Raw genomic sequence first — 26,108 nt, 5'->3', positions numbered from 1 at the left:
ATTTGGAATTAAAAACTTTGGCAATTCTTTGTTCCCATTTCAGTACAACATCAGAAAACAACCTGCACCCAGTTGCTCAAAACAGATCATGACAAGTTAAGGTAAAGGTTTGTTAACTTTGAATGTCCACACAATAAATGCATTAATAACAGCAAACAACTTGCTAGTCAAACAACTTTGTTAACGACAAACTTTCAGTAACAAAGTATATATAATTTTATTTACAAAAAATAATTCATCCAAGTGAAATGGCTGTTAACTAAGTATGCTAGTAAATTTTTGAATTGAATTTAAATGTGAAGCATTCTAATAAATGAAGAAAAAAAAGATAAATAAAAGTGATTAATGCAGAGTGTCAGCTTTTGGTGACCAACTTTGTGACAATTTTTACAACTAATTTAATCCGCAAAATCAGTTAATAATGACAACAGTTAATAATGCCCAGTGCCCTCCCTTTTATCCCAGTCATTCTGCATCAGAGTTATCTTCCCTCCAGCCCAGGCATGTTGAAGCTGCATGCAAACTTGTTCACCTGGTCCCGCAGCTTCTTGATCCTTTCCGTGTCTTGGTTGTTTTCCACCACGTACTCTTTGAAGTCCTTTAGCGTCTCTGTTAATATGTGAGAAAACATGAGCTGCGTTCTCGGAAAACTGGGCCTAATGCATGTATGTAAAGTGTTGTATCAGATTAGCCTGCTCAGTCCACACAGGCTAATCAGAGAAAATTTCCGCTTTTATGGAATTTTTCATGTCTCTTCTAAACAACAATTCAGATAAGACGAAAAGTGTCGTCCCTGATTAGCCTGTGCAGACTAAACTGGGCCTTTTGAAAAAGGCCAATTTATTAAATAAAAGTGTGAAAGCTTGACAAAAACTCTCAATGTACTTCAACAGTTGTTGAGAAAACAACAACAGTTGGGGCAAAGTTTATTATTAAGTCGAACTTCAACAAACAGCCATAATTTTGCAAAAGTGTTAGCCGCAAAGTCTTTCTTACAATCACATACGCTTTCAAAGCTGAGATAGTTGACAGAGCTTGATCATTCTATACAAACATGTTGTCATAAGACAAACTTTTGCTAATCATACCTAAGCAAAGATCTGGGATCAAAAAAAGGAACAGGGTGCATCTAAAAAGGGGCAGAACGGAAGTCTGACCTGTCTGGTTATGGCATTTTCCAATAATTAGCAAATTGTTGAAAGTGTTACAATAGTGATTAAGGTTTTAAGTACCAAAACCGTTGAAGTATCTGTTTTCTGGATTATTTTTTTGGTCTTGTATTTGGAAAATACAGAATACGCTTTTCATTTTCAATCGAATATTTGCCAAAATATTTTAAATATTCAAATAACAATAATAATAATCACAATTGTTGTATTGATTATTCCAGAATTGCAGCAAGGGGGGGGGAGTAAACGTTTGTGACAGTCAGACGGGCAGACTTACAAACCGACCGATGGAAAACGGAAAAGGCAGGGGGAGGAACAGAACGGCATAATGGAGAAAGAGTGGCGAAATGGAGTAAAAAGGAGAGGGGAAGGTATTGGGATAAAAAAGAGTAAAGGAGGGGTGGCAAAATGGAAGAAAAGGAGAGGGGAAGAAGGGGGACAAAACAGAGCAAAGGGGAGGGGTAAGAAATGTAGAAAAAGGATTGGGAAAGGGAGTGGGACAAAAAAGAGCAAGGGGGAGGGGTGGAATGGGGTAAAGGATAAAAGGAGAAGGCAATAAGACAAAATAGAGCAAAAGGGGGAGAAGATAGGAGAAAATGGACAGGGGATGGGAGGGGGGGGAAACAGATGCAAAAGTAGGGGGGAGTGGACATAGAAGAAAAACGAGGAGAAAGAGGTGGAAACAAAAAGGTGCTAAAAAGGGCAGGACAGAAGAGGGCAATAAGAGCAAAAGATGGAAAGGGGGAATTATAAGAAGAAAATGAAGTGGAAAGATAAAAACAAGAGGGCCTGAAAGGCCTAAAGTCGCTCACCTGAGATTCAAAGGAACTGACCTGTTCTGTGCAGCCCAAGATGTCATTAGAACAATATGTTCTTACCAACTTTCATGACTAGTGAACACCCTGGCAGCCACGTTTTTCAACAGACCATAACCATTTTCATACACATCAAAGATATCATTTAAACAAATAAACTGACAAAGTCCATATAAGAAAAAATGCCCTGCCCTCTGGTGGCCATGTTTTTCAAGCAACTGGAACCACTTTCGAACTTGTCCAAAATATCATTGGGACAAATCTTCTGACAAAGTTTCATGATAATCGGACAATAAATGTGGCCTCTATAGTGTTAATAAGGTTTTACTTAAGCATGATATATAGTCATATTAGGAAAAATGCCCCACCACCAGGTGGCCATGTTTTTTAAGCAACTGAAACCATTTTTAAACTCATCCAAGATATCATTCAGACAAATCTTCTGACCAAGTTTCGTGAAGATCGGAACATAAATGTGGCCTCTAGAGTGTTAACAAGGTTTTACTATAGCCATATAAGGAAAAATTCCCTGCCCCCTGGCAGCCATGTTTTTCAACCAACCAGCATCATTTTTGAACTCGTCAAAGATATTATTGGGGTAAATCTTCTGACCAAGTTTCATGAAGATCGGACAATAAATAAGGCCTCTAGAGTGTTAACAAGATTTTACTATAGCCACATATAGCCATATAAGGAAAAATACTCCACCCCTTGGCAGCCATGTTTTTCAAGCAAACGTAACCATTTTCTAACTCATCCAAGATATCATTGAGACCAATCTTCCGACAAAATTTCATGAAGATTGGACAATAAATGTGGCCTCTAGAGTGTTAACAAGGTTTTAATATAGCCATATAAAGAAAACTGCCCCACCCCCTGGCGGCCATGTTTTTTGACCGATCTGGACCATTTTCGATCTTATCCGAGATATGAATAAAACCAATGTTTTGACCAAGTTTCATGATTATTGGGCAAATTGTGACTTCTAGAGTGTTCACAAGGTTTCCCTATAGCCATATAAGGAATACTGCCCCGCCCCGTGGTGGCCATGTTTTTCAATGGACCGGAACCATTTTTAACTCAACCAACATATCATTTAGACAAACATTTTGACAAAGTTACATGAAGATTCGGCATAACATGTGACTTGTACAGTGTTCACAAGGTTTTTCTTTTTTTTTGACCTAGTTTTCGACCCAGCATGACCCAGTTTCGAACTCAGTCGAGGTATCAATGGGACAAATGTTCTGACAAAATTTCATGAAGATCAGACAATAAATGTTGCCTCTAGAGTGTTCACTAGGCAAAATGTTGAAGACGGACAACGGACAAAAAGCCATCACAAAAGCTCACCATGAGCACGTTGTGCTCAGGTGAGCTAAAAAGTTAAGAAACACAAAACTCACTTGTTTTCTTCTGGATGTCTATGGTCAACTTGATACCCTGGTCCAAATACTCCACCACCTGCTTGAACTCCTTCTCCTTGAACCCGCGCGAGGTCAGTGCTGGAGAACCTGCAGGTGGAAATGGTAACATCAAACCAGGAAATATCCCCAAACTGTTTGAACACATTCTCCATGCACCCAGGAAATGTTTTTTGAAAAGTGACAATGGTACGATCAAACCTTATTTGAGCCAGTTCTAAGAAAAGTGGCTTAAGACATGGGCATAGTTTCATCCCTGTTAAGCCTGTTGTGCAGTCTGTACCCATGGAAGGGGGGGGGGGGGGTAAATAATGAAAGAAACATGTTTTTGCTCGATTGTTCGTTGTCGGCATGGGTTCTACTTTAATGTACCTTGGGTACTCCTAAATATGCTTAAATGCAACCTGTGTACTCTTAAGTATGCTTAAATGTATGGAAAATATACTGAAACGTATCTGAAAATCTAACGCTAAATCGGTCATTGTTGGCTAATTCTTAAAATTCATTATGTTCATATTTATGCCAATAATCTGTTAAAAAGACTTTATATTATCGAAACTCCTACTCAAAACAGCATGGTTAGGCAGGTCTTGAGAAAAAAAAAATTGTTTTGTATTCCATATCGTGTTTTACAACATTTTTGGCAAGTTTACATGGGTACAGTCATAGTTGGGCAAGTATTTATATTTTCAGTACCCAAGGTGCATTTAAATAAAGTTAAGAGTACCCTTGGTACATTTAAGTAGTTCTTGAGCTGACAAACTAATGACCTATCAAGCTTAAATAACCTAATCAATGAATTAAATATTAGATACAGTCTCATGCCCTCACCTAGTCTCAGCCCTCCTGGGGTGAAGGCATTTTTATCACCGGCCGTCGTGTTTTTGTTGACGGTGATGGAAGAAAGCTCGAGCACCCGCTCTGTGCGTGTGCCATCTGTGCCACTCGGCCTGAGATCCATCAAGATAAGATGATTGTCTGTACCACCTGCAAAACAGACATGTTGAATCCATGTTAGTTAAAAGCTTGATTGCATAAAAAGGTATTATTGAAATGCTCTCATGAGGCCTTTTCCTGAGTAGAAACAGTACTTGATGCCTTTGGGAGATATATTTATGTTTAGATTATTTTATGTTAGGATAACTTATAATCAGTAATGCAAATGTCTTTCTAACATCTCTTATATGTTTCTTAAATTTAAGAAAATCTTTCAAAATAAATCTTATGTTTACACCTTATGAGGTATATATTGCTGTTCTAAATCAAGTATTGCATACAAAAATCCACATTCATGCCAAAAGTTGTATATTAAAGTTTCAATTCACTGCCTGAACTCCCATAACTCTGTTTGCCAAGAAAACAAACTGTTAGGAAAACCTGGTGTTACCATGCCTACTTAAGATAAAATAAAAATTGAATCATCTCCTTACCATTTTCTTATTTATCACCTTGACAGTGACCCCTGGCATCTGGTATTCCCAGACCTATAATTACCATGGTAACACACTAACTAACAAGCCTGGGGTTACCATACTTACCTGAGATAACCTTGTACCCCTTTCATAATTTCCTCACTTATAAAAGTAGCATTTACAAGCACCAGTCCTGTTATGGTTCTCCCATAACTATGGTTCAATCTTCGGCATTGGCAAGCAGCTGGTTTTGGCACTACCAGAACTATGGTTACCATGGTAGCATACTATGTGAAAAGTCCAGGGTTACCACGCCTACCTGAGATTACCCGGTATCCCTTCTTCACCAGTTCCTCCCCAATTACCTTGACATTGGCAAGCTGCTGCTTCTGGTATTCCCAGAACTATTGTTACCATGGTAAAATACTATGTGAAAAGTCCAGGGTTACCACACCTACCTGGGATGACATTGTATCCTCTCTTCACAGTTCCTTCCAATCACCTTGGAATTGGCAAGCTGCTGCTTCTGGTATTCCCAGAACTAACTATTGTTACCATGGTAAATTACTGTGTGTCAAGTCTGAGGTAACCATGCCTACCTGAGATGACCTTGTATCCCTTCTTCACCAGTTCCTCCCCCATCACCTTGGCATTGGCAACCACCTGCTTCTGGTATTCACGGAAATCTGGGGATTGGGCCTGGGACACAGAAGTTAAACAAGAAACACAATGCCCCCTACTGCGCCACTTTTTATTTTTTATTATATCCCTTTAAAAAATATTACTTCCCTTGTAAAAATGATCTGTACTTTCCAAATGATAAAACAAATTATCTCCCTTTAAAGCTTGTTACTTCCCTTAGATCTGTGTTTGTTTTTACCTTTGACCTTGAAGGATGACCGGGGGCATACAAAAAAACATGAAAAGTATGAAAATATGTTCATATAGAAAAAGGAAAAAACAAATAAATAAAAAACAATACACCCCCTCTTCTTTGAAGGGGGATCACAAAATTCAAACAATTTAAAGACAGAAACATGTTAATGAAATAACATGCTTATTTTGTTTGTTAAGTAATTGTTAAGTAAAAGGGCTAAACTATTATTACAGGACTGATCACAACAGAAGTTATGCTTCTGGGCGCTAGGGATTGAATTGGGCAAATTTTGTAATTTTAGATTCCTTGATGGGTAAAAAAAGTGTACTGAAATAATTGTTCTTAAGAATACAGTCTAAGCCCTCTTAATCTGACCCTACCCTCACCAAACAATGTGCATTATATCCCTTTTGTACAAACAAGGACCCCTCCCCCTCACAAAACCATGTACAGTATATCCCTTTTGTACAAACAAGGACCCCTCACCAAACCATGTACAGTATATCCCTTTTGTACAAACAATGGCCCCTCCCTCTCACCAAACCATGTACAGTATATCTCTCTTGTACAAACAAGGACCCTCCCCCTCACCAAACCATGTACAATTTATCCCTTTTGTACAAACAATGGCCCCTCCCCCTCACCAAACCATGTACAGTATATCTCTTTTGTACAAACAAGGACCCCTCCCCCTCACCAAACCATGTACAGTATATCCCTTTTGTACAAACAATGACCCCTTCCCCTTACCAAATCAAGTGCAGAATACTCTTTTGTACAAACAAGGACCCCTCCCCCTCACCAAACCATGTACAGTATATCCCTTTTGTACAAACAAGGACTCCTCCCCCTCACCAAACCATGTACAGTATATCTCTTTTGTACAAACAAGGATCCCTCCCCCTCACCAAACCATGTACAGTATATCCCTTTTGTACAAACAATGGCCCCTCCCCCTCACCAAACCATGTACAGTATATCCCTTTTGTACAAACAATGGCCCCTCCCCCTAACCAAACCATGTGCAGTATATCCCTTTTGTACCCTAAATCCGTTTGAGTCACAGTCCATTTTGATTGAGACAAATACAGAAAAAAAGTGCAGTAAACATTTTAGAAAAAAAGAAACCCTCGGAGACGGGTGATGCTCCCCAAAGGTTCTTTTTGTCACAATATTGCACTATATGTTCAGACAAGGGACAAAATTGTCACAAAACCAGGTTTTCAGTTGAAAAAAAGTCTGATAAAGGGAGACAAAATGTGTATTGTTTACCCCCTTGTGTAAAATTGACCTTGATTTCAATTAGAAAAAAAAGTCTGATAAAGAGAGACAACTCAAAATCATAGTTACTAGTTCATTAGTTGCTGAGAAATAGCCCGGACAAGAATTGCACTATATGTACAGTTAATGGAAAATTTCAAAGGGCCATAACACTGTAAAACAACAGCACCGCCTTGCGGGTGCAGACCGCTCATCTATTTTCTTTTTAAAGGTGAAGGGACTCTCATTTTCAATCACAAAGGAGGGAGGGGTGGAGTGAAGAGGGGTGTATAGTGTGGGGGTGTGGACATATTATTTTCCAAAAATGCGATTTTTTTTTTAATAAAATTCGGGGGGGGGGGGGGGATGATTGGACGGTATTTCAAATATAAAACAAGGGCTGTTTGTAAAACATGCATGCCCCCCATATGGGCTGTCCATTGTAGTGGCAGCCATTGTGTGAATACGATTTTTGTCACTGTGACCTTGACCTTTGACCTAGTGACCTGAAAATCAATAGGGGTCATCTGCGGGTAACGATCAATGTACCTATGAAGTGTCATGATCCTAGGCAAAAGCGTTCTTGAGTTATCATCCGAAAATCATTTTACTATTTCGGGTCTCCGTGACCTTGACCTTTGACCTTGTGACCTCAAAATCAATAGGGGTAATCTGCAAGTCATGATCAATCTACCTATGAAGTTTCATGATCCTAGGCATATGCGTTCTTGAGTTATCATCCGAAAACCATTTTACTATTTCGGGTCACCGTGACTTTGACCTAGTGACCTCAAAATGAATAGGGGTCATCTGCGAGTCATGATCAATCTACCCATGAAGTTTCATGATCCTAGGCGTATGCGTTCTTGAGATATCATCCGGAAACCATTTTACTATTTCGGGTCACCATGACCTTGACCTTACACCTAGTGACCTCAAAATCAATAGGGGTCATCTGCAAGTCATGATCAATCTACCCATGAAGTTTCATGATCCTAGGCGTATGCGTTCTTGAGTTATCATTCAAAAACCATTTTACTATTTCTGGTCACCGTGACCTTTGACCTAGTGACCTCAAAATCAATAGGGGTCATCTGCGAGTCATGATCAATGTACCTTTGAAGTTTCATGATCCTAGGCCCAAGCGTTCTTCAGTTATCGTCTGACAACCACCTGGTGGACGGACAGACAGACCGACATGAGCAAAGCAATATACCCACTCTTCTTTGAAGGGGGGCATAATAATAAAAATAAATATTTGTGTTTTTTAACCGTTTCAAAAAAAAAAAAAAAAAAAAATTGGGGGGGGGGGGGGGGGGGTTGGGGTTGGGGGGGGGGGGGTATAGTGTGAGGTCGTGGTGGTTATTTGTGAGATGATCTTAAAAAAAAAAAAAAAAAAAAATTAGGGGGGGGGGATTCGGGTGGGGGGAGGGGGGGGGGGGGTGGGGGGGATTCTTGGGTGCGATGGTTAGACGGTATTACAAACATAAAATAATAAAAAAATATTTGGGTTTTTTAACCGTTTAAAAAAAAAATTGGGGGGGGGGGGTGGGGTGGGGGGGGTATAGTGTGAGGGTGTGGTGGTCATTTGTGTGATGATCAAAAAAAAAATTAGGGGGGGGAATTCGAGGGGGGGGGGGGGGGGAATTCGGGGGGGGGGGAGGGGGGAAGGGCACAGGGGATGGTTTGGGTGGAGTCTATTGTGGTATGTCAGGTAGGAGTAGTTTTGTCAAAGTATCAATCAAATCTAATCATAAATAAAGAAGTTATGGCAATTTTAGCAAAATTTAATAATTTGACCTCGAGAGTCAAGGTCATTCAAAGGTCAAGGTAAAATTCAACTTGCCAGGTACAGTAACCTCATGATAGCATGAAAGTATTTGAAATTTTAAAGCAATAGCCTTGATACTTCAGAAGTGAAGTGGATCGAAACACAAAATTTAACCATATATTCAAAGTTACTAAGTAAAAAAAGGGCCATAATTCCGTAAAAATGACAACTAGAGTTATGCAACTTGTCCTTTTACTGTACCCTTATGATAGTTTGCGAGTGTTCCAAGTATGAAAGCAATATCTTTGATACTTTAGAATAAAGTGGACCAAAACACAAAACTTAACCAAATTTTCAATTTTCTAAGTATAAAGGGCCCATAATTCTGTCCAAATGCCAGTCAGAGTTACATAACTTTGCCTGCACAGTCCCCTTATGATAGTTAATAAGTGTTGCAAGTATGAAAGCAATAGCTTTGATACTGTAGGAATAAAGTGGACCTAAACACAAAACTTAAACAAATTTTTAATTTCTAAGTATAAAAAGGGCACATAATTCTGTCAAAATGCCAGTCAGAGTTACATTACTTTGCCTGCACAGTCCCCTTATGATAGTCAGTAAGTGTTGCAAGTATGAAAGCAATAGCTTTGATACTTAAGGAATAAAATGGACCTAAACATAAAACTTAACCAAAATTTTAAATTTTCTAAGTATAAAAAGGGCACATAATTCTGTCAAAATGCACGCCAGAGTTATCTAACTTTGCCTGCCCAGACCCCTCATGATAGAAAGTAAGTGTACCAGGTTTGAATCCAATAGCATTGATACTTTCTGAGAAAAGTGGACCTAAACGCAAAACTTGACCATAATTTTCAATTTTCTAAGTATAAAAAGGGCACATAATTCTGTCAAAATGCACGCCCGAGTTATCTAACTTTGCCTGCCCAGTCCTCTCATGATAGTTAGTAAGTGTACCAAGTTTGAATGCAATACATGTAGCATTGATACTTTCTAAGAAAATTGGACCTAAACGCAAAACTTAACCGGACGCCAACGCCGACGCCAAGGTGATGACAATAGCTCATAATTTTTTTTCAAAAAATAGATGAGCTAAAAATCATCTGACCAGAACTGGCTGATAATATGCACATCTTCTCTTGGTAGTGAAGCTTCCCATAAAGTTTCATTGAATTCCGGTCATTAGTTGCTGAGAAATAGCCCGGACAAGAATTGCACTATATGTACAGTTAATGGAAAATTTCAAAGGGCCATAACTCTCTGAAAAATCATCCGACCAGAACCCGCTGATAATATGCACATCTCCTCTCGGTAGTGAAGCTTCCCATAAAGTTTTATTGAATTAAGGTCAAAAGTTGCTGTGAAATAGCCCAAACAAAAATTGTGCACAGATGGACGGACAAAGCGGCTACTATATGCTCCCTCCCAAATTTATTTTAGGGGAGCATAATAAAAAGAAAGAATATTCTACATATAAGTGGACTTCCCCATGGAAAGACAAGGCATTCCTCAACCCAGACCAAATGTAACGTAATGAATATTATTGAATATTAAAGCTATAAATAAGTTTAAATAACAAATACATCTTTCACCATAATGCAAGGTGATGAATATGATTGGTATTTATTATATAAATTGGAAATTATTAATAAATCTTTAATTGCAATAATGAATAATAGAATACTTGAATTTTGAAAATTATTAATACATGTTTAATAATAAAACATATAATTATAAAGTTAAATAACAGAATTTTGATCAAAATATTTCATAAGAATAGGTTTAAATTAATAGACCGTTCCATAATCGATAAATTGACCGCCGCCATATTGTCAGTCACGTGACTGTCCGCCATTACACTGCTGCTAACTGGTGCGAGACTGCGATTCCAAAAGCCAAAAACGTAGAGAATACCCGCTTAACCGTTGTCGGATAAATAAATTACTTTATGAATTAATGTGAGGCGATTATCACATTTTTGTTGTTTAAATGATTGTTTGAAGTTGAGATTGATTGTTACAAATAAAATGTTTAAAATGCTTTCGTGTATTTGTTTTTTTTATATCTGTAATCAAGTGGTAATCATCGGCGAAAATTTGCCGGTTCAGTCGCTCATACTATGTCTTTGATTAGACTTGTTACTTTTAACGTTTCACAAACAATTCACGCATGTATTGTTGTGTTGATTTTAATAGCCGCAACATCAAGCAATTTATATTTTAATTAATACTTATTAAAGATTCTCGCGCAATTAATTACCGCTAATTGTTTGTAATTGGTCTCATGTGGTAAAAATCTACATTCCAAAATCATAACATATTATATTAAGTATGATATTTTTGATACGCCTTCCTTTATTTTTCTTGTTCTAACTGATATCAAAGATAAAAAATTGTGGTTTGGATTTATATTTAATTATGGAATTTTGTCACGTTAAAAACGAGCTTTTTATTATGAGAGAGTGATATTGATCTTGACGATCTTTTATGTGATTATTCGGAAGATAAAGAGAATGTGATCTATGTGATATATCTATATTTTCATCTGTGAATCATTTAACAGCTATAAAGCTAAAAAATACAAAAAAATGTATTTTATAGGTCTTTGAAGTAACGCAAAACATATGGTCCATATGATATGATATGGATAACGACACCAAATGTTAAGTCAATTAATCCACACAAAAAAACTCCGAAAAAACACCTAAATAATATTTCAAAAATATATTATTAAGCGCCAAACGAATTTATTAATACATTTATTTGCAACTTTAAAAACGCGGCATAAGAATCAAATTAAAGATTATCTTAAGACTGAAAGGCCGACAATTTGACACAACAAAGAGCTCTATGCATAAGCCGTAATATTTTTTGCAGAAAAGCTTCAATAAATTACAATAGTAATACATCTAATTATAAAAATATAATTATGAATGGCATGAGCACGTTAGTGTGATAAACACAGGAGTAATAGAAAGTATAAGGGGTGCATTGAAAATAAACGTACTACAAAGCCCTATTAAAAGCGAAGTGCATGACAGTATTAACATGTAATTTTAATTTGATGGGTTTTGTACAGAGAATGACGCTATTGAGGAATATAAACATACAACTGAAAAACACAACTTTACATGATGCAATTTGAACTGTGTATTCATGTATATTGAAAACTCGTTACTAGTGAGTATGAGTGGCAAATATCTAACATTTTAACACACATATATCTATATTAATATTTTTTTTAAACAATATTTACCCCCGTTCGTGTCAAATGTAATTTCTTGTTTTATGATGTCGTTCGTGCATTGCCGTAACATTAAATCTTCATACGAAATGACGTAGTTTTAATTAACCAATACCCGCTAAATACGTTAAATGTTATGTTTTTAGGTAAATTTTATAATTATCAAATACTTTTTTTCATAAATTAAACCAGGGATTAAACGGGCTAGTATCTTTACGGTGTACAATTTCTGATATTCTATATTGGACATAACTTTTAATTTGTACAATATGTAACATATCTAATGAACGCAACTGTTAAGTATGTCGGAGGTAAAATATTAAACCAAATGACTGCTTAATACTACCAGAAAGAGAAGACATGGTGGCATCATCAATTGTGTTTAATGACCAGACTGTCATCTGCCACCCAGTGTGGTTTATGACACCCCGGGATGACGCCATGTTGTTAGTTAAGTCTGGATAATATCTGATCAAAACGAGATAATCGGATTATGCAGAACAAACGGGCAATTCAACACTGGAATGCAAAGGATTACGCGATTTTAAGATTGATGCATATAATCAAATGATAAATATTGCATTTAGTTTAATTAAATGTTTTTTTTTAATGTGTTAACGTGTTTATTTTCCTAGACAAATACCTAAAAATTGCACGTTTTTCAAACATTTTTCTGTTATAACACTAACTTAACATCTCCTCTAGCAGAAAAACTTTATTTCATACAATTTGCATGACAAACAAACAAGTTTTACAAAAAGAAAGAAATTCACCCGTTGAATAATCGGTGCTCTCTTATATATGTTACCGGTTGTTTGGCAGTAGTGTAATGGCGGACGCGGAGAGTATTCAGGGGAGATAATTGGGTAATTACTAAATTATGGAACGGTCTATACGCAGTTAGGGTCACCTAAAGGCAAATACATAAAGATGTCAAGATAATGGGTTTTGAAACTACCATCCTCCTCGCCAAAGCAATTACTCCCAATTAAATGTAAAAAAACATCTGGTCTACAATGATTGAACGGACAACTCAATTAAGGCTATTTCGACCACGTGGTTCAATTTGTGATTCAGCCAATCAACAATTAGCACGTGCGGAGACAAATACTACTAAAAAATCAAGAATTGAATAGAAGCTAATTTAGTTTTATGAACATTAACCTGTCAATTTAAAGGTGCGTGTTTTGTCGGAAAATAGGACACTTTTGCATAGATTTAGATGTGAACGGACGAAGAAAGGTCCAATCATGTAGCCGTCAGACTGTATTTGTATTAATTATATTAATTGAAAAAGATATGAAATTGGACTGGAATTCATCTATGACATTGTCATTATATATTTCATTCCATTTTATTATACGGATTAATTAACATTATGGGAGCGGGACGGACTTACCATATTCACACGAAACAAAATGCAGTTAATGCAATTCACGTCATTACGGCAATTTGCCCATGACATGTGATGGAAAGGTTACATGACACATTAACACAATTTCCATGGCATTGTTTTCGCCTCACACATTCCTCAACTGGGTCATAGTGGGTTTTTTCATCATAAATTTCTCACCAGCTTAATAATGCTTTTCCCTCTCACAATTTTCTCTTCTGCTTAACAACTGTTTTCCCCACCTGCATTTATGCAATGCTTCATGCCATTTATTACCCTCAAGCTTTTTTCACCTGCTTCATGTTTTTTTCTCTCATATATTTCTTGCTTGCCTCATAGCAGTTTTTCCCTGAAACATTTCTAATCTGCTTCATTGCATTTTTTTCTACTCACAAATTACCCACCCACTTCATTGCAATTTTTTCTTACTTCCACATTTCTTATCTGCTTCATGGCTATTTCTTTCCCTTATGCATGTCACACCTTCTAAATTCCAATTTTTCACCCTAACACTAGGCTTACCTGCTTCATTGCAGTTGCTATGGCAGCAATCTGATGCTGGTGTGGCCCGCCCTGCAATGAGGGGAACACGGCCCCATTGATGCGCTTCTCGTAGTCATACAGGATGTCATTGCCCTTCTTGTCCTTTCCCTTCAGACCCTTGCGGAAAAATATGATGCCAGCCCTATGCAATGGAATGTGGAGATATAAAACAGTTCACATTTTTGGTTTCCATTCATAATTGCTTTAAATTCACGAGATTTCAGAGATATTAATATTTGCAGACATGGAAAAGCACCCACTGACGATATTTTTCAGATTTCCATAAGTGCATATCCAATTTAATGTTCCCGAACTATAATTTTGTGTAACACTCCTTGTTTTCATTTTATAATGGTTTAACTCTAGAATTTTGTGGAAATTCTAATGTCAGGATATAAAATATAAAATGCATTCTAATATTGCACAAATTTTGAGAATTGATGATCTTTACTCATTTTATAAATTCAAGTCAAACAAGCAAGACATCAGAATAACACTGCACAAACCTTGGCCCCCTCAGAGTTTTGTGAGTGGTGGATGAGACAACATCAGCGTACTCGAAAGGAGATGGGATGACATCCGCCGCCACTAGGCCAGATATGTGTGACATGTCCGCTAACATCACAGCGTTCACTTCATCACAGATCTACGGATGATACATACTTTTAATTGAATATTTAGCTCCATTCAACAGTATTTAAGTAATATCAAGTATCAAGGCAGTCATATTACCAACTCTTTCTAACACTTTTACTGAGATAGGCCCCAACACAAATAGGTCCGTTTCTGGTCTCCTTTAAAAAAAACAGGGTCGGTAGGAAGGGATTTTTTTTGTGTTGGTCTTTCGGGTACTTGAATGGAAATGGGAGCGGAAAGTTATACGAAATGAACCGAAATCAACAATTTTTTTTTTGCGACCCCAAATAACACTTGAGGGTCGGCGCCGATTCCGGAGACACGGTCCGGCAACCGGAAACGGACCTATATTTTTGGGGGCCTAAGCTAGTTTACCATTACTAATTATGCCCAGGTATGATACTTATAATTGGATTGTTTCCCTAATTCAACACTATTTTTGTCATATCAAGTCAGTCAGTTCACCAACTCACACTTTTCCTGGGCTAGCTGATTTATCACTACCAAGTGCCCCTACTTATGCCAGTAACTGAGAACTGCCTACTTGAAATAGAGATAAGGGGGATGTAGCCATAAAAATCATGCCATAAATAGCTGGGGGGAAATCCAATATTTGTTCAGGAGCACTCTGCCAAAAGAGTAAGCCAGCCCAGACACATTTGATTATGATGCAGTCTCAGCCAAACATGGCCGGACCGTCGGACATGTCCTGTAAAATTTTGTAAGGTCCAGCCTGTCTGTCAAATTTACAGGACTTATTGTCAGGTAAAAAAGAGAACAAATTCATTGGTTTGAATTGGTTTGTTTACGTCTTTGAAAGTGTTCTGAGTTGCAAAAATAGCGATAAAGTCTTATACAAGTGCTTTTCCGTACTGACGCTCTTTCTGCTGACGGAATTTTCCGAGGGCACCTGATTGGATCATTTTAGTGTATCTTACGAATGCGGGTCAGGACTGACGGTCCAAATCCATGAAGGCCTAGTGGCTTAACAAGATAATCATAAATCTGATTATCAAATGGATATGGTTTAATTAACCCTTTCAGTGCGGGAACCGAATTTTGAAGGCCTTTGAAAACAGTTTGGATCCAGATGAGACGCCACAGAACGTGGCGTCTCATCAGGATCCAAACTGTTTGCTATTCGGATAGTATTCTTTGAAAAAAATCGAAGAAAATGCTAATTTTAGAAATTCAGCAGACGACATTTTAGCAGAAGACAAATTACTCAGCATGCAAAGGGTTAAACTAGACTAGTACTAAGTACGGCGTGTATTATTATTTAACGTCAGGTACAAATGTGTGACCATGAAATTAATAGCTTTTTAATCATTTATCATTTAATATCATTAACACCTTGATCCCAGCAATGATACCAAGTTATTTTACTATTATATTTTGTAGCGTGATAGGTCCTGTAAAAAAGAGGAGGTTCTGTATTTTTTCCCATTTCACAGGACCTACTGTCCTGTAAAAATTTGCCTAGTTTGGATTTGACTGATGGTGACTATGTAAATGATTGGAACCAGAAAATGAAGAAAACATAATTGATTCTGGGGAGGAGAAAGTTATTTCTGTTCAGAATTACAAACCATGAATGTTCAAGCCACTGAAATCTCCCATGTATTATCTTTATTCTGTTTTTAACTTAGTTGCATAAGTAAAACAAATAAAGTTTTGGTAACATCTTTAGTGTTTAAGTACAGGTTTAATGGATAAAACTAAGTACTTACACCATTTATGTTTAGCGTCTAGAAAAAAGGCCTTTGCAAACAGCGTAGACCCAGATGAGACGCTGCATGATGCGACGTCTCATCAGGGTCTGCGCTATTTGCTTAAAGGAATTCCTGTAAGAAATATTGTAAATATAGAAATAAATATGCTTGAGATCCCTAATTTTGGAAATAAATTGATCCAATTTAGAAGGATGAATGAGTCCACTAGGCATAAATGGGTTTATTTGATCCCTCAACTAATTATCCACGTTGTCCGGAGATCGAGAGATTTATCTGACATTCTTTTATTTGGCCCTTACTGCATGATAACCATCAGTATAAAATTTAGTATCTACTGCGTTTGCATGAATAAATTATCAGGGCTTTCCTTCAACTATAATTTTGACTTTCATATTATCTATAAACAAAATATTATGCCTATTAAAAAAAAACAAAGTGAAAACTTCATGGGTCAAAATTAAAATATGCATGACAATATGAAAGCCAAAGCTTAGCTTCATAGAAGCAACACAAAGTTGACAACTTGCTTTGGCATAGTAGGTATGGTGTTTGCCTAGGGTGGAGGTAACAGGTTCACTCCCAACCCTTATAGCGTTCTTTACAGTGTTCACCAACGATATCAAGTACTGTCTCTACCAAGGAGTAGAGTGTTCACCAACGATACCAAGTACTGTCTCTACCAAGGAGAGAGATACCAAGTACTGTCTCTACCAAGGAGAGAGATACCAAGTACTGTCTCTACCAAGGAGAGAGATACCAAGTACTGTCTCTACCAAGGAGAGAGATACCAAGTACTGTCTCTACCAAGGAGAGAGATACCAAGTACTGTCTCTACCAAGGAGAGAGATACCAAGTACTGTCTCTACCAAGGAGAGAGATACCAAGTACTGTCTCTACCAAGGAGAGAGATACCAAGTACTGTCTCTACCAAGGAGAGAGATACCAAGTACTGTCTCTACCAAGGAGAGAGATACCAAGTACTGTCTCTACCAAGGAGAGAGATACCAAGTACTGTCTCTACCAAGGAGAGAGATACCAAGTACTGTCTCTACCAAGGAGAGAGATACCAAGTACTGTCTCTACCAAGGAGAGAGATACCAAGTACTGTCTCTACCAAGGAGAGAGATACCAAGTACTGTCTCTACCAAGGAGAGAGGACTTGATAGCATCTCAATAAGCCTTGTGGTATGCAATTTAGATTTGATAAAATGTTTGTTTTTTTACTTTGACAATTGACCTCAAATCACTGACCTCTCTGAATTTCTTGTAGTCAAGGAGACGAGAGTATGCCGTGGTGCCTGCGATAATGAGCTTAGGACGGAACAGGCGAGCTGTTTCATGGAGTTTTTCATAGTCTATAATACCAGTCTCAGGCTGTAAACGCAAATAAATATATTTTAAACACAAAATGCAACAAAAACAGCAAAAAACACATTTTACATATATTAAAGGCTCATGACGTCATTATTAACATGTCAAACAACAAAAATAAAAATAATATTCTTTCCGGCAAAAAATGCAGCTTTTATGCGATTTTTCCATTATTCCTTCAAAATGAGGGATGTAGAGGTATGATAAACAGAAAAACAGGTTATTGCCTGATCTTTTTGTAAAATATCAGGCTATGCAGGAATAAAATAACGGCTCCGCAAGCCTCAACGCTATATTTTTCTAAGCCTTGCCTGATATATTGCAAAAAGATCAGGCAGTTACCTGTTATTCTCTATATACAAGCACAACAGCATACAAAACACAACAAAACGATGTGGTAAACATGTACATTTTGTACTTACATTAACTCTGTAAGGCATAGATTCAAAGAAAATAGAAGTTGCAGAGATCCTCTTTGTGTCAGTCATGAAACCGTGAGTCAAGCTGAAATATGTGTAACAATTATAGTGACCTGAAAAACCAAGCAGTCATGCAACCATGACAGAGTCAAGCTGAAAAATTAACAGAAACTATTGCAGAAGACGATCACAATTTACTGGCCAGACTGTCCTACGAAGAGGAAAAATTTACAGGCCTCAATTTTACATGTGATTGATATCCTTTTGTTTTACTTTCCAAAAGGAAAATACATCAAGTTTTTCAAAGATTTCCTTATATATAAACAAAAATAACAATTGAATAGCGTTAAGCTTCCTTTTTTTCTGTCCTAGAACACATCTTTGAATGGAAATGGAAAATGTCAGAATCAATAATTTTTGCTCACATAAGGATAAAATATATTTTATTGTTTTTTGGCATTCTTCAGGTAAAAAGACATTCCATACAAATACCTCACAGAAGTTCAAAAGAATGTTGACTAAAACTGGGAAATTGCTATTGTTGTCTTATTTTGCTCACCAATACTTAAAACAGAGGATAAGTGTTTTAATATTATGTCAACATATGTTTAACCCATAGAGCTGAAAGGGAAATGAACACAATTTTGCATTAAAACAAGAAGTGTGTTTGTCAGAAACACAATGCCCCCTTCTGCGCCGCTTTGAAGCCATATATTTGACCTTTGACATTGAAGGATGACCTTGACTGATGACCTTGACCTTTCATCACTTAAAATGGGCAGCTCCAAGAGATACACTTGCATGCCAAATATCAAGTTGCTATCTGAAGCGACATAGAAGTTATGAGCATTGTTTTAAAACGTAAATGCGAAACCTAAACGCCAAGTGTGATGGAAAGACAGACAGACAGACGGTCCGATCACTATATTGCCTCCTTCAGTCATAAAAAAAAATGTTGAACCTTTTATTGGAATTTGTGAACATTATATGCTTTTAAAAGATTTGAATGGGGCAGAATTTCAGCCTCAAATTTAATTAAAAAAACACATCATAACTGCTACTTACTGTCCCCCATCCGGTAGATCTAGGCCCATAATTCGGTCATGTGGGTTCAGAAGGCCCGTAAACACCTCAAAGTTTGCTGGAGACCCAGAATATGGTTGCACATTCACACCCCACTGTGCCGGATCCAACCGGAAAGTCTCGAGGCTTCGCTTCTGGCAGAGCGTCTCCACCTGGTCGATGTACTCGTTACCACCATAGTATCTGGAGTGAATAGCAAAACTCAGGCTTTATGCATGTGCATTAAGTGACGCCCAAGATTAGCCTGTCAAGTTGGCACAGGATAAACAGTCGGCTAAAGCTAAACATTTTTTGGCTAAACTGGATTTTAGCTAAGAGGAGACTTCATTTAAATGAAAAATAGAATAAAAGCAAAAAGTGTCATTCCTGATTAGCCTGTGCAGAGTTCACAGGCTTATCTGGGACAACACTTTAAGCACATGCACATACGGTCAGTTTTTTTATTTTATTTTATAGTATAAATGTCATTTACAGAGATGTTGATGTTAACTTGCTGTTTTTCAAAAGAATTCAGTTTGAACTTATTCATTTAAGCTAGATTGCATTGAAAGCCTAAAGTAATTGAAATGCTTTCCAGCCCATTTACTTGATACAACCAGTATTTGATGCCTTTGGGGTGTTGATCTAAACAACGCTCCAAGAGTGGGGTTCACAACGTGTCCTTAACCAGTGCTTTTTTCACCATATGGGAATGGGGCCCAAAGCCTTTTAGGATGGGGAAAATTAACTGCGTTTTGACTAAAATTGGGAAAATGTTGTTTTTGCTGTTTTGCTAAAAAATGATTCCCCCCTTTTTTTAAAACCTTTCATTTGGATTTTTAAGCTCCCATTAGGGAAAAATATATACTTATTTCCATTGGGAATGGGGATGTTTACCAGACCCGATTTTGAATGAAAAACAAGAGTTGTGTTTGTCAGTAACACAATCAATGCCCTCTACTGTGCTGCTTTGAAGCCATATATTTGAACTTTGACCTTGAAGGATTACCTTGACCTTTCACCACTCAAAATGTGCAGCTCCATGAGATACACATGCATGCCAAATATCAAGTTGCTATCTTCAATATTGCAAAAGCTTAACAAAGGTTAAAGTTTGTGACAGACACATACAATGACAGACAGACTAATACAATGACAGACAGACAGGCCAAAAACAATATACCCCCTATCATTCGATCCATGGGCATAAAAACACTAAAGAGTCTACCCTCATTAAGCCCTGTTTTCCTTCAATGAGGCTCAAATACATAACTGATGTACCAACCTTGCTCCAGGATAGCCCTCAGAGTACTTGTTAGTTAAACACGAGCCCAGCGCCTCAATCACTGCTCTACTGGCAAAGTTCTGTCAATACAAGACATTGACAAATACAAAAAATGTTGAACATAATTTCCTGAGAAGTAATATCAACAGGGCATATAATATTCCTACACCTGGCCTTCTTTTAGACTTATTTATTAAAGCTTGGTGGCATCTCAAGCCTTAGGCTTATTGAAACTCCGTCCAGTCGATTTCCTTGGAGAACCTGTACTTTACAACAGTCATGTCTTTAAGGGGATCATAAGAATGATCCCACAGTGAGGATTGAACCCCATTACCTCCCAGTGGCTATGCAGACATATTATCCACTAACAAATACAAGAAAATATTGAGCTGTATGGGGTGAGAAGTTATATCAACTGGGCATATTCTTACATCTGAGGCCAAATCACATTCTTGACCACAGCAGGATTTTTAGAATATTGATAATTGACATCAAACAATAAATATTTGTTTACATTCAAAAGATTTTTTTTACACCAATTAACAAATACATAAATCCTGTACCTCTGATGCGATAAGCTCAAGTCCAGTGACCTGCCTGTTTTTCTCCTTTGAGATGATGGCAGAAAGCTCAGGGTCATCCTCCGCCAGCGTGTTCCTTCCTGTCCAAACGCTGCGAACCCCACCCAGAGGGGACTAAAGAGGTCACAAGTAGACATCAAATTTGAATGCAATTATTTTGTTCTTAACATTCTTAGTTATTTAAAAAGAACCAATGTCCAAATTCTCCAATTAAATTGGTTTAAAAATCATGGGTTCCCCAAACTTATAAGTTTCTTAAGTCGAATTCACCTTGCTATTGCAAAACTTTCCATTTTGGTCATTTAACGGGTTTTGTAATTAGAATGTTGTTGCTTAGTACAACACTTTGGTCGTAATTTAGGCTCGGACTTCCATTAAGGGAAGCGCTGAACAATGCTTTTAAGCCAGATGGTTTGTGTTCAGCATGCCTTAAAGACTGAAATGAACAATCAGTCTAAGGTGTCCCACTAGCAAATTTGGCAATACAAAATATGGCATGTGTGCTCAATCTTAAGCTGTTGACTAAATTTGAAGACAGGCAGAGGAAGGATTGTGTTTGTTTATTCCAATTAGAAATTAATGAACTATGAAAACTATACTAAACATTGTTGAAGCAGAAATGTTGTTTCCAATATTAAAATTCCTTTAAAATTTTTTAAATATATTGTAAAACGACTGGAATCATCAAGAACAAGATGTGTTTGTGAAACACTATGTCCCCGTATATGACGTTTGACCTTGAAGGATGACCTTGACCCTTCACCACTCAAAATGTGCAGCTCCATGAGATACACATGCATGTCAAATATAAAATTGCTAGCTTCAATATTGCAGAAGTGACATTACATGAGCAACTTTGACCCATATATTTGACCTTGAAGGATGACCTTGACCTTTCACCACTCAAAATGTGCAGCTCCATGAGATACACATGCATGCCAAATATCAAGTTGCTATCTTCAATATTGCAAAAGAACTCATAAAATGAGCGATTTCGGCCACATATATTTGACCTCTGACCTTGAAGGATGACCTTGACCTTTCACCACTCAAAATGTGCAGCTCCATGAGATACACATGCATGCCAAATATCAAGTAGCTATCTTGAATATTGAAATATTGCAAAAGTGTACATTAAATGAGCAATTTTGACCCATATATTTGACTTTTGACCTTGAAAGATGACCTTGACCTTTCACCACTCAAAATGTGCAGCTCCATGAGAGACATATGCATGCCAAATATCAAGTTGCTATCTTCAATATTGCAAAAGTTATTGCAAATGTTAAAGTTGGCAAAACCAACAGACCAACCAACCAACAGACTAACAGACAGGGCAAAAACAATATGTCCCCCACTACTATAGTGGGGGATATAAAAATGGCAAAAAATTTTGATACCGGTACTTAAAAACAATGATTTTTTTTCTGTATATAAGACCACTCTGGTATTTCGCTACCTTTTTTGGTGGTGACATCAATTTAACACAACGTGCATGACACTGAAACTCATCCATTGTTATTACGCATTGGAGCTTTAACATATCTCGCTTATGGTTAACTTTGACAAGCAATATAAGACTATTGCAAAGCAATAAAAGTCCTCTACCGGGATATCAGCTATGTTTGTAGTTTATTTGTTGCCAAAATTCTTGACGTAGGAACAAAATGAAATGATGTGCATAATCTCCATATTGCCATCTATCCATGTTTCAAGTTTCATAAAAAAAATATGAAGAACTTTTAAACTTATTGCAGGATCCGCCATTTTCAGCAATATTTCTAGTTTATTTGTTGCCATAGCAACCATAATTCTTGACGTAGGAACAAAATGAAATGACATGCATAATCTCCATATTGAAAAATGTCCATGTTTCAAGTTTCATGAAAAAATATGAAGAACTTTTAAAGTTATCGCAGGATCCAGAAAAGAGTGACAGGCTGACAGACACACAGAGCGCAAACCATAAGTCCCCTCTGGTTTCACCGGTAGGGGACTAATACTGGTAATGTTATTTTGTTATAATTTTTCATTAAGTTTTATTGAAATTGCGTTTTACAACTGTTTTTGCAAGCAAATAGTTATTCTGTGTGGTTCAGTGTGTTGCTCTCGGGTGCAAGGAACGTGCAGACAAAGCTTGTACATACCCAACATACCAAATAAGATAAATTAAACTGGTGTTTATACTTTCTGAAATTTCGCGACAAAGTCTTTATTAATATTACTAGAAACATGGATCATTGTACTGCCTTTAGTAGAAAACAGATTACAGTTATTTTCAAAAATGCAATTATTTGTATACTCAGTCATGTATGCATCAATCAATGAGTAACAAAAAAGGTTATTTGAACTCTAGCATATTAGTATGGACTAATGGGCAAATAAGTAGAACAGTTATAAAATGGACAATATTATGTATGCTTGTCAGTATCAATTAGATTTCCTAATTTTCTTGGTAACTTTGAGAGAATCAATGTGTTGGTAAAAAAATAAGTGTGTAAACTTTCACCAACACTTAGTACAAATAATTTACTGTTTTCTACACAGACTTTGAACAGACAACAATTTAAAAGGCTAACATCATTCAGTGCATGTGTCTTAATCATTAGTATTGATTTCACAAACAATGAACGGCTTGGTATTTCTCAGTAATGGTTTATATCTGGATTCAATTAAATGTCAAAAAGGGAAGGATTTTTCACATTTTTAATGGACGCAAATATCCATGGCAATCTGTCAATATATTAGGATCTCAAATTGACACCATTTACCAGTGTTGTGTATTATTCAACGCAGATATGTAAATTGTGTCATGTATTTGGCTATTTTACATGTGTCTTATCAGTGGGTATATATCAAGTTGATTTTGGCAGATAACAGATTAGCCCTCACCCAGTTAAATGAACTTCACATCATAAACATTAATCACTATCAGCAGCACCCTTTCGACCAAGATCCTCCACCCAGTCCCCTTATATACACACATACATATCCTTGTTTTGATTTCATCAGTTAATTTTAGTGTAAGCTGTATTTGAAGTTTCAATAAATGTTTCATTTAATGAAGTATCTGTTCTGTGTTGATAATTATGATGTGTACAACGAAGTCATATTTAACGCGATAGTCATGTAGAATGAAAATCACATAAATGAAAATTGAATTGTGTTTTGTTTAGACATTAAAATTTAATTGTGTTTTGTTTAGACATTAATCACAATAAGACAATTTTAATAATTACGAAATTGTATTTCAAACATGATGGCATCTTGAGCATCGAAAAAAGACTCCTCGCTGTCCAAGTCAGATTCAGACAAATCTGACTGACAGTAACTAAATTCCGGCTCATACATGTACGGTTCAACAGAAAACTCTTCATAATCACTATTATCTTCCATTTTCACCAATTTTTCCTGCTAAATTTGCGACAAATACCACAATCAAATCCCTTTTATGCCGGTTGTTACTGAGAGTATTAAAAGAAGTGTACAAGACGTCACTTCCGATTTGAATGAAAATGGCAAGAAAATCAGAATGTGTGAAAATGTGCAACTTTATTGTAAACGTTCTCGCTAATGATACCGTTATTGAATGGAATATAATATATACTAAATTCGATAAATATTTTTTTTTTACAAACTTTTAAAATAACGGCATTTCACCTTCTAGCAGGGGTGACAAATGACAAATGACAAGCTTAATTCCATTACACTTAGTATTGAGCACAAGAGAGTGATTAAATGCATAGTATGGTTGAGAAAGCACTTGTTAAGGACTCTCACAACTGACTTAGAAAGAAGAGCACTCACTTTTCACAGATTTTGGCATTTTTTAACTTATTCATTAAATGCTTTATATTGATAATTGTAAACATTGGATCGTAAAAGCTCCAGTAAAAAATCAAGAATAAAATTAAAAAAAGGAACAGGACATTGTCCGGAGCAGGTTCCGAACCAGTGACCCCTGGAGTCATGCCAGAGTCCTGAAGTAAAAACTCCTTAGCCTACTGAGCTATTCCGCCGAGTACACATACTCGCTGATTTTATACCTTATATAAGCAATCTTCGTAGTTTCACAAAATATAACGACAAAAACAGAACTCTCCAAATTATTCAATCGTTTCGCGTTGCAACGCTTTATAATTTTTAGGTTTTAAAATCGTCAAAAGATGCATATAATGGCTATATTAGACCATGGTAAATGTTCAGTATTACTGTTTCCTCACAAATATCATAACTAAAACGAAAATTTGCGAATCTGAAACAACTTTTTTCAATTTTGTCAATTTACCAAAGCGTGAAAAGATCCCTTTAAGAAAAATAAGAACCTAAATTTTGCGTCATTTCCCTGCTTAAAAGAACTTAAAAGCTTGCAAGTTGAATATTAAACAAGCGGCAACAAGTCTGTATATAATTATGAGTACAGATGATGTAAAATCACTGTATGATAATTATTTTTATCTTCTTGTATTACAAGATACTCCGCACACGTGAGACGCAACCAACAGATGCACAGACAGATGATGCAATTAAAATGCCAGAGAACTGTTATGAACTTTTAATTTAAGTGTGCTTTACTGTCTTCACTGACTTTATATGGAATTAAAATATCTAAAACAAGTGAGAGACTAACAAGCCTTGAAGGAGACTGTAAACGTACATATCTGTTCATAATTTGGGCTTTGTGAAGCGCACCCGTCCGTAACGGTAGTTGACGCCGACGTTAAATGACTTGCTTGATCAGCATAACGTCGTTATATAATGACATGTACATAGATGATAAGAGTATAAAACTTAATTAAAAATATACCTGCGTTAAAACTGCTAAGTTCTCTGTATTTACATAAATGTCAGTGCATTCATTTGGTACGTTTTCATTCGGCAAAATATCATTGATCGATTTCAACAGAAACTTCTCTACAAGCATACTTACACGTCGAAGGGAACGTAAAACCAAGTTGAGCAACATTTTGTGATCGACGTTGGAAAGTTAACTTTTTAAAGGTTACAAACCATATGATTGATTATGAGATTTAAGCCGGAAACCAAAACACTGCGGAACGTTTATTACCGCTTGTTTGATTGGTTTATTTTTTGTT

General features: G+C 36.7%; 1 protein-coding gene across 1 annotated transcript; it reads right to left on the bottom strand.

Moving 5' to 3' along the window:
• Positions 1-198: 198 nt before the first annotated feature.
• LOC127881182 (serine hydroxymethyltransferase, mitochondrial-like) lies at positions 199-26,108 on the bottom strand. Its single transcript, XM_052428884.1, has 12 exons — positions 25,943-26,108; positions 20,995-21,126; positions 20,432-20,511; positions 19,150-19,350; positions 18,088-18,169; positions 17,546-17,668; positions 14,432-14,571; positions 13,905-14,067; positions 5,420-5,519; positions 4,240-4,395; positions 3,391-3,498; positions 199-609 (listed from the first exon to the last, which is right to left on the bottom strand). The coding sequence occupies exons 1-12, from the start codon at positions 25,976-25,978 to the stop codon at positions 482-484; spliced, it is 1,449 nt and encodes a 482-aa protein (XP_052284844.1). The 5' UTR covers positions 25,979-26,108; the 3' UTR covers positions 199-481.

This window comes from Dreissena polymorpha, chromosome 5, assembly GCF_020536995.1.
Source record: "Dreissena polymorpha isolate Duluth1 chromosome 5, UMN_Dpol_1.0, whole genome shotgun sequence".
Lineage (NCBI taxonomy): Eukaryota > Metazoa > Mollusca > Bivalvia > Myida > Dreissenidae > Dreissena > Dreissena polymorpha.
Note: the sequence above shows the minus strand (reverse complement) of the source record. Positions and strands in the feature narration are given on the sequence as shown.

Excerpts from the sequence above, each read along its gene's own strand:
- LOC127881182 (XM_052428884.1), bottom strand. The coding sequence starts at position 25,978 with ATGTTGCTCAACTTGGTTTTACGTTCCCTTCGACGT. Across the intron at positions 18,170-19,149 it reads GATCTACCGGATGGGGGACA|CTTGACTCACGGTTTCATGA; the intron begins GTAAGTAGCAGT and ends CACATATTTCAG. Across the intron at positions 610-3,390 it reads AGACATCCAGAAGAAAACAA|AGACGCTAAAGGACTTCAAA; the intron begins GTGAGTTTTGTG and ends ACATATTAACAG.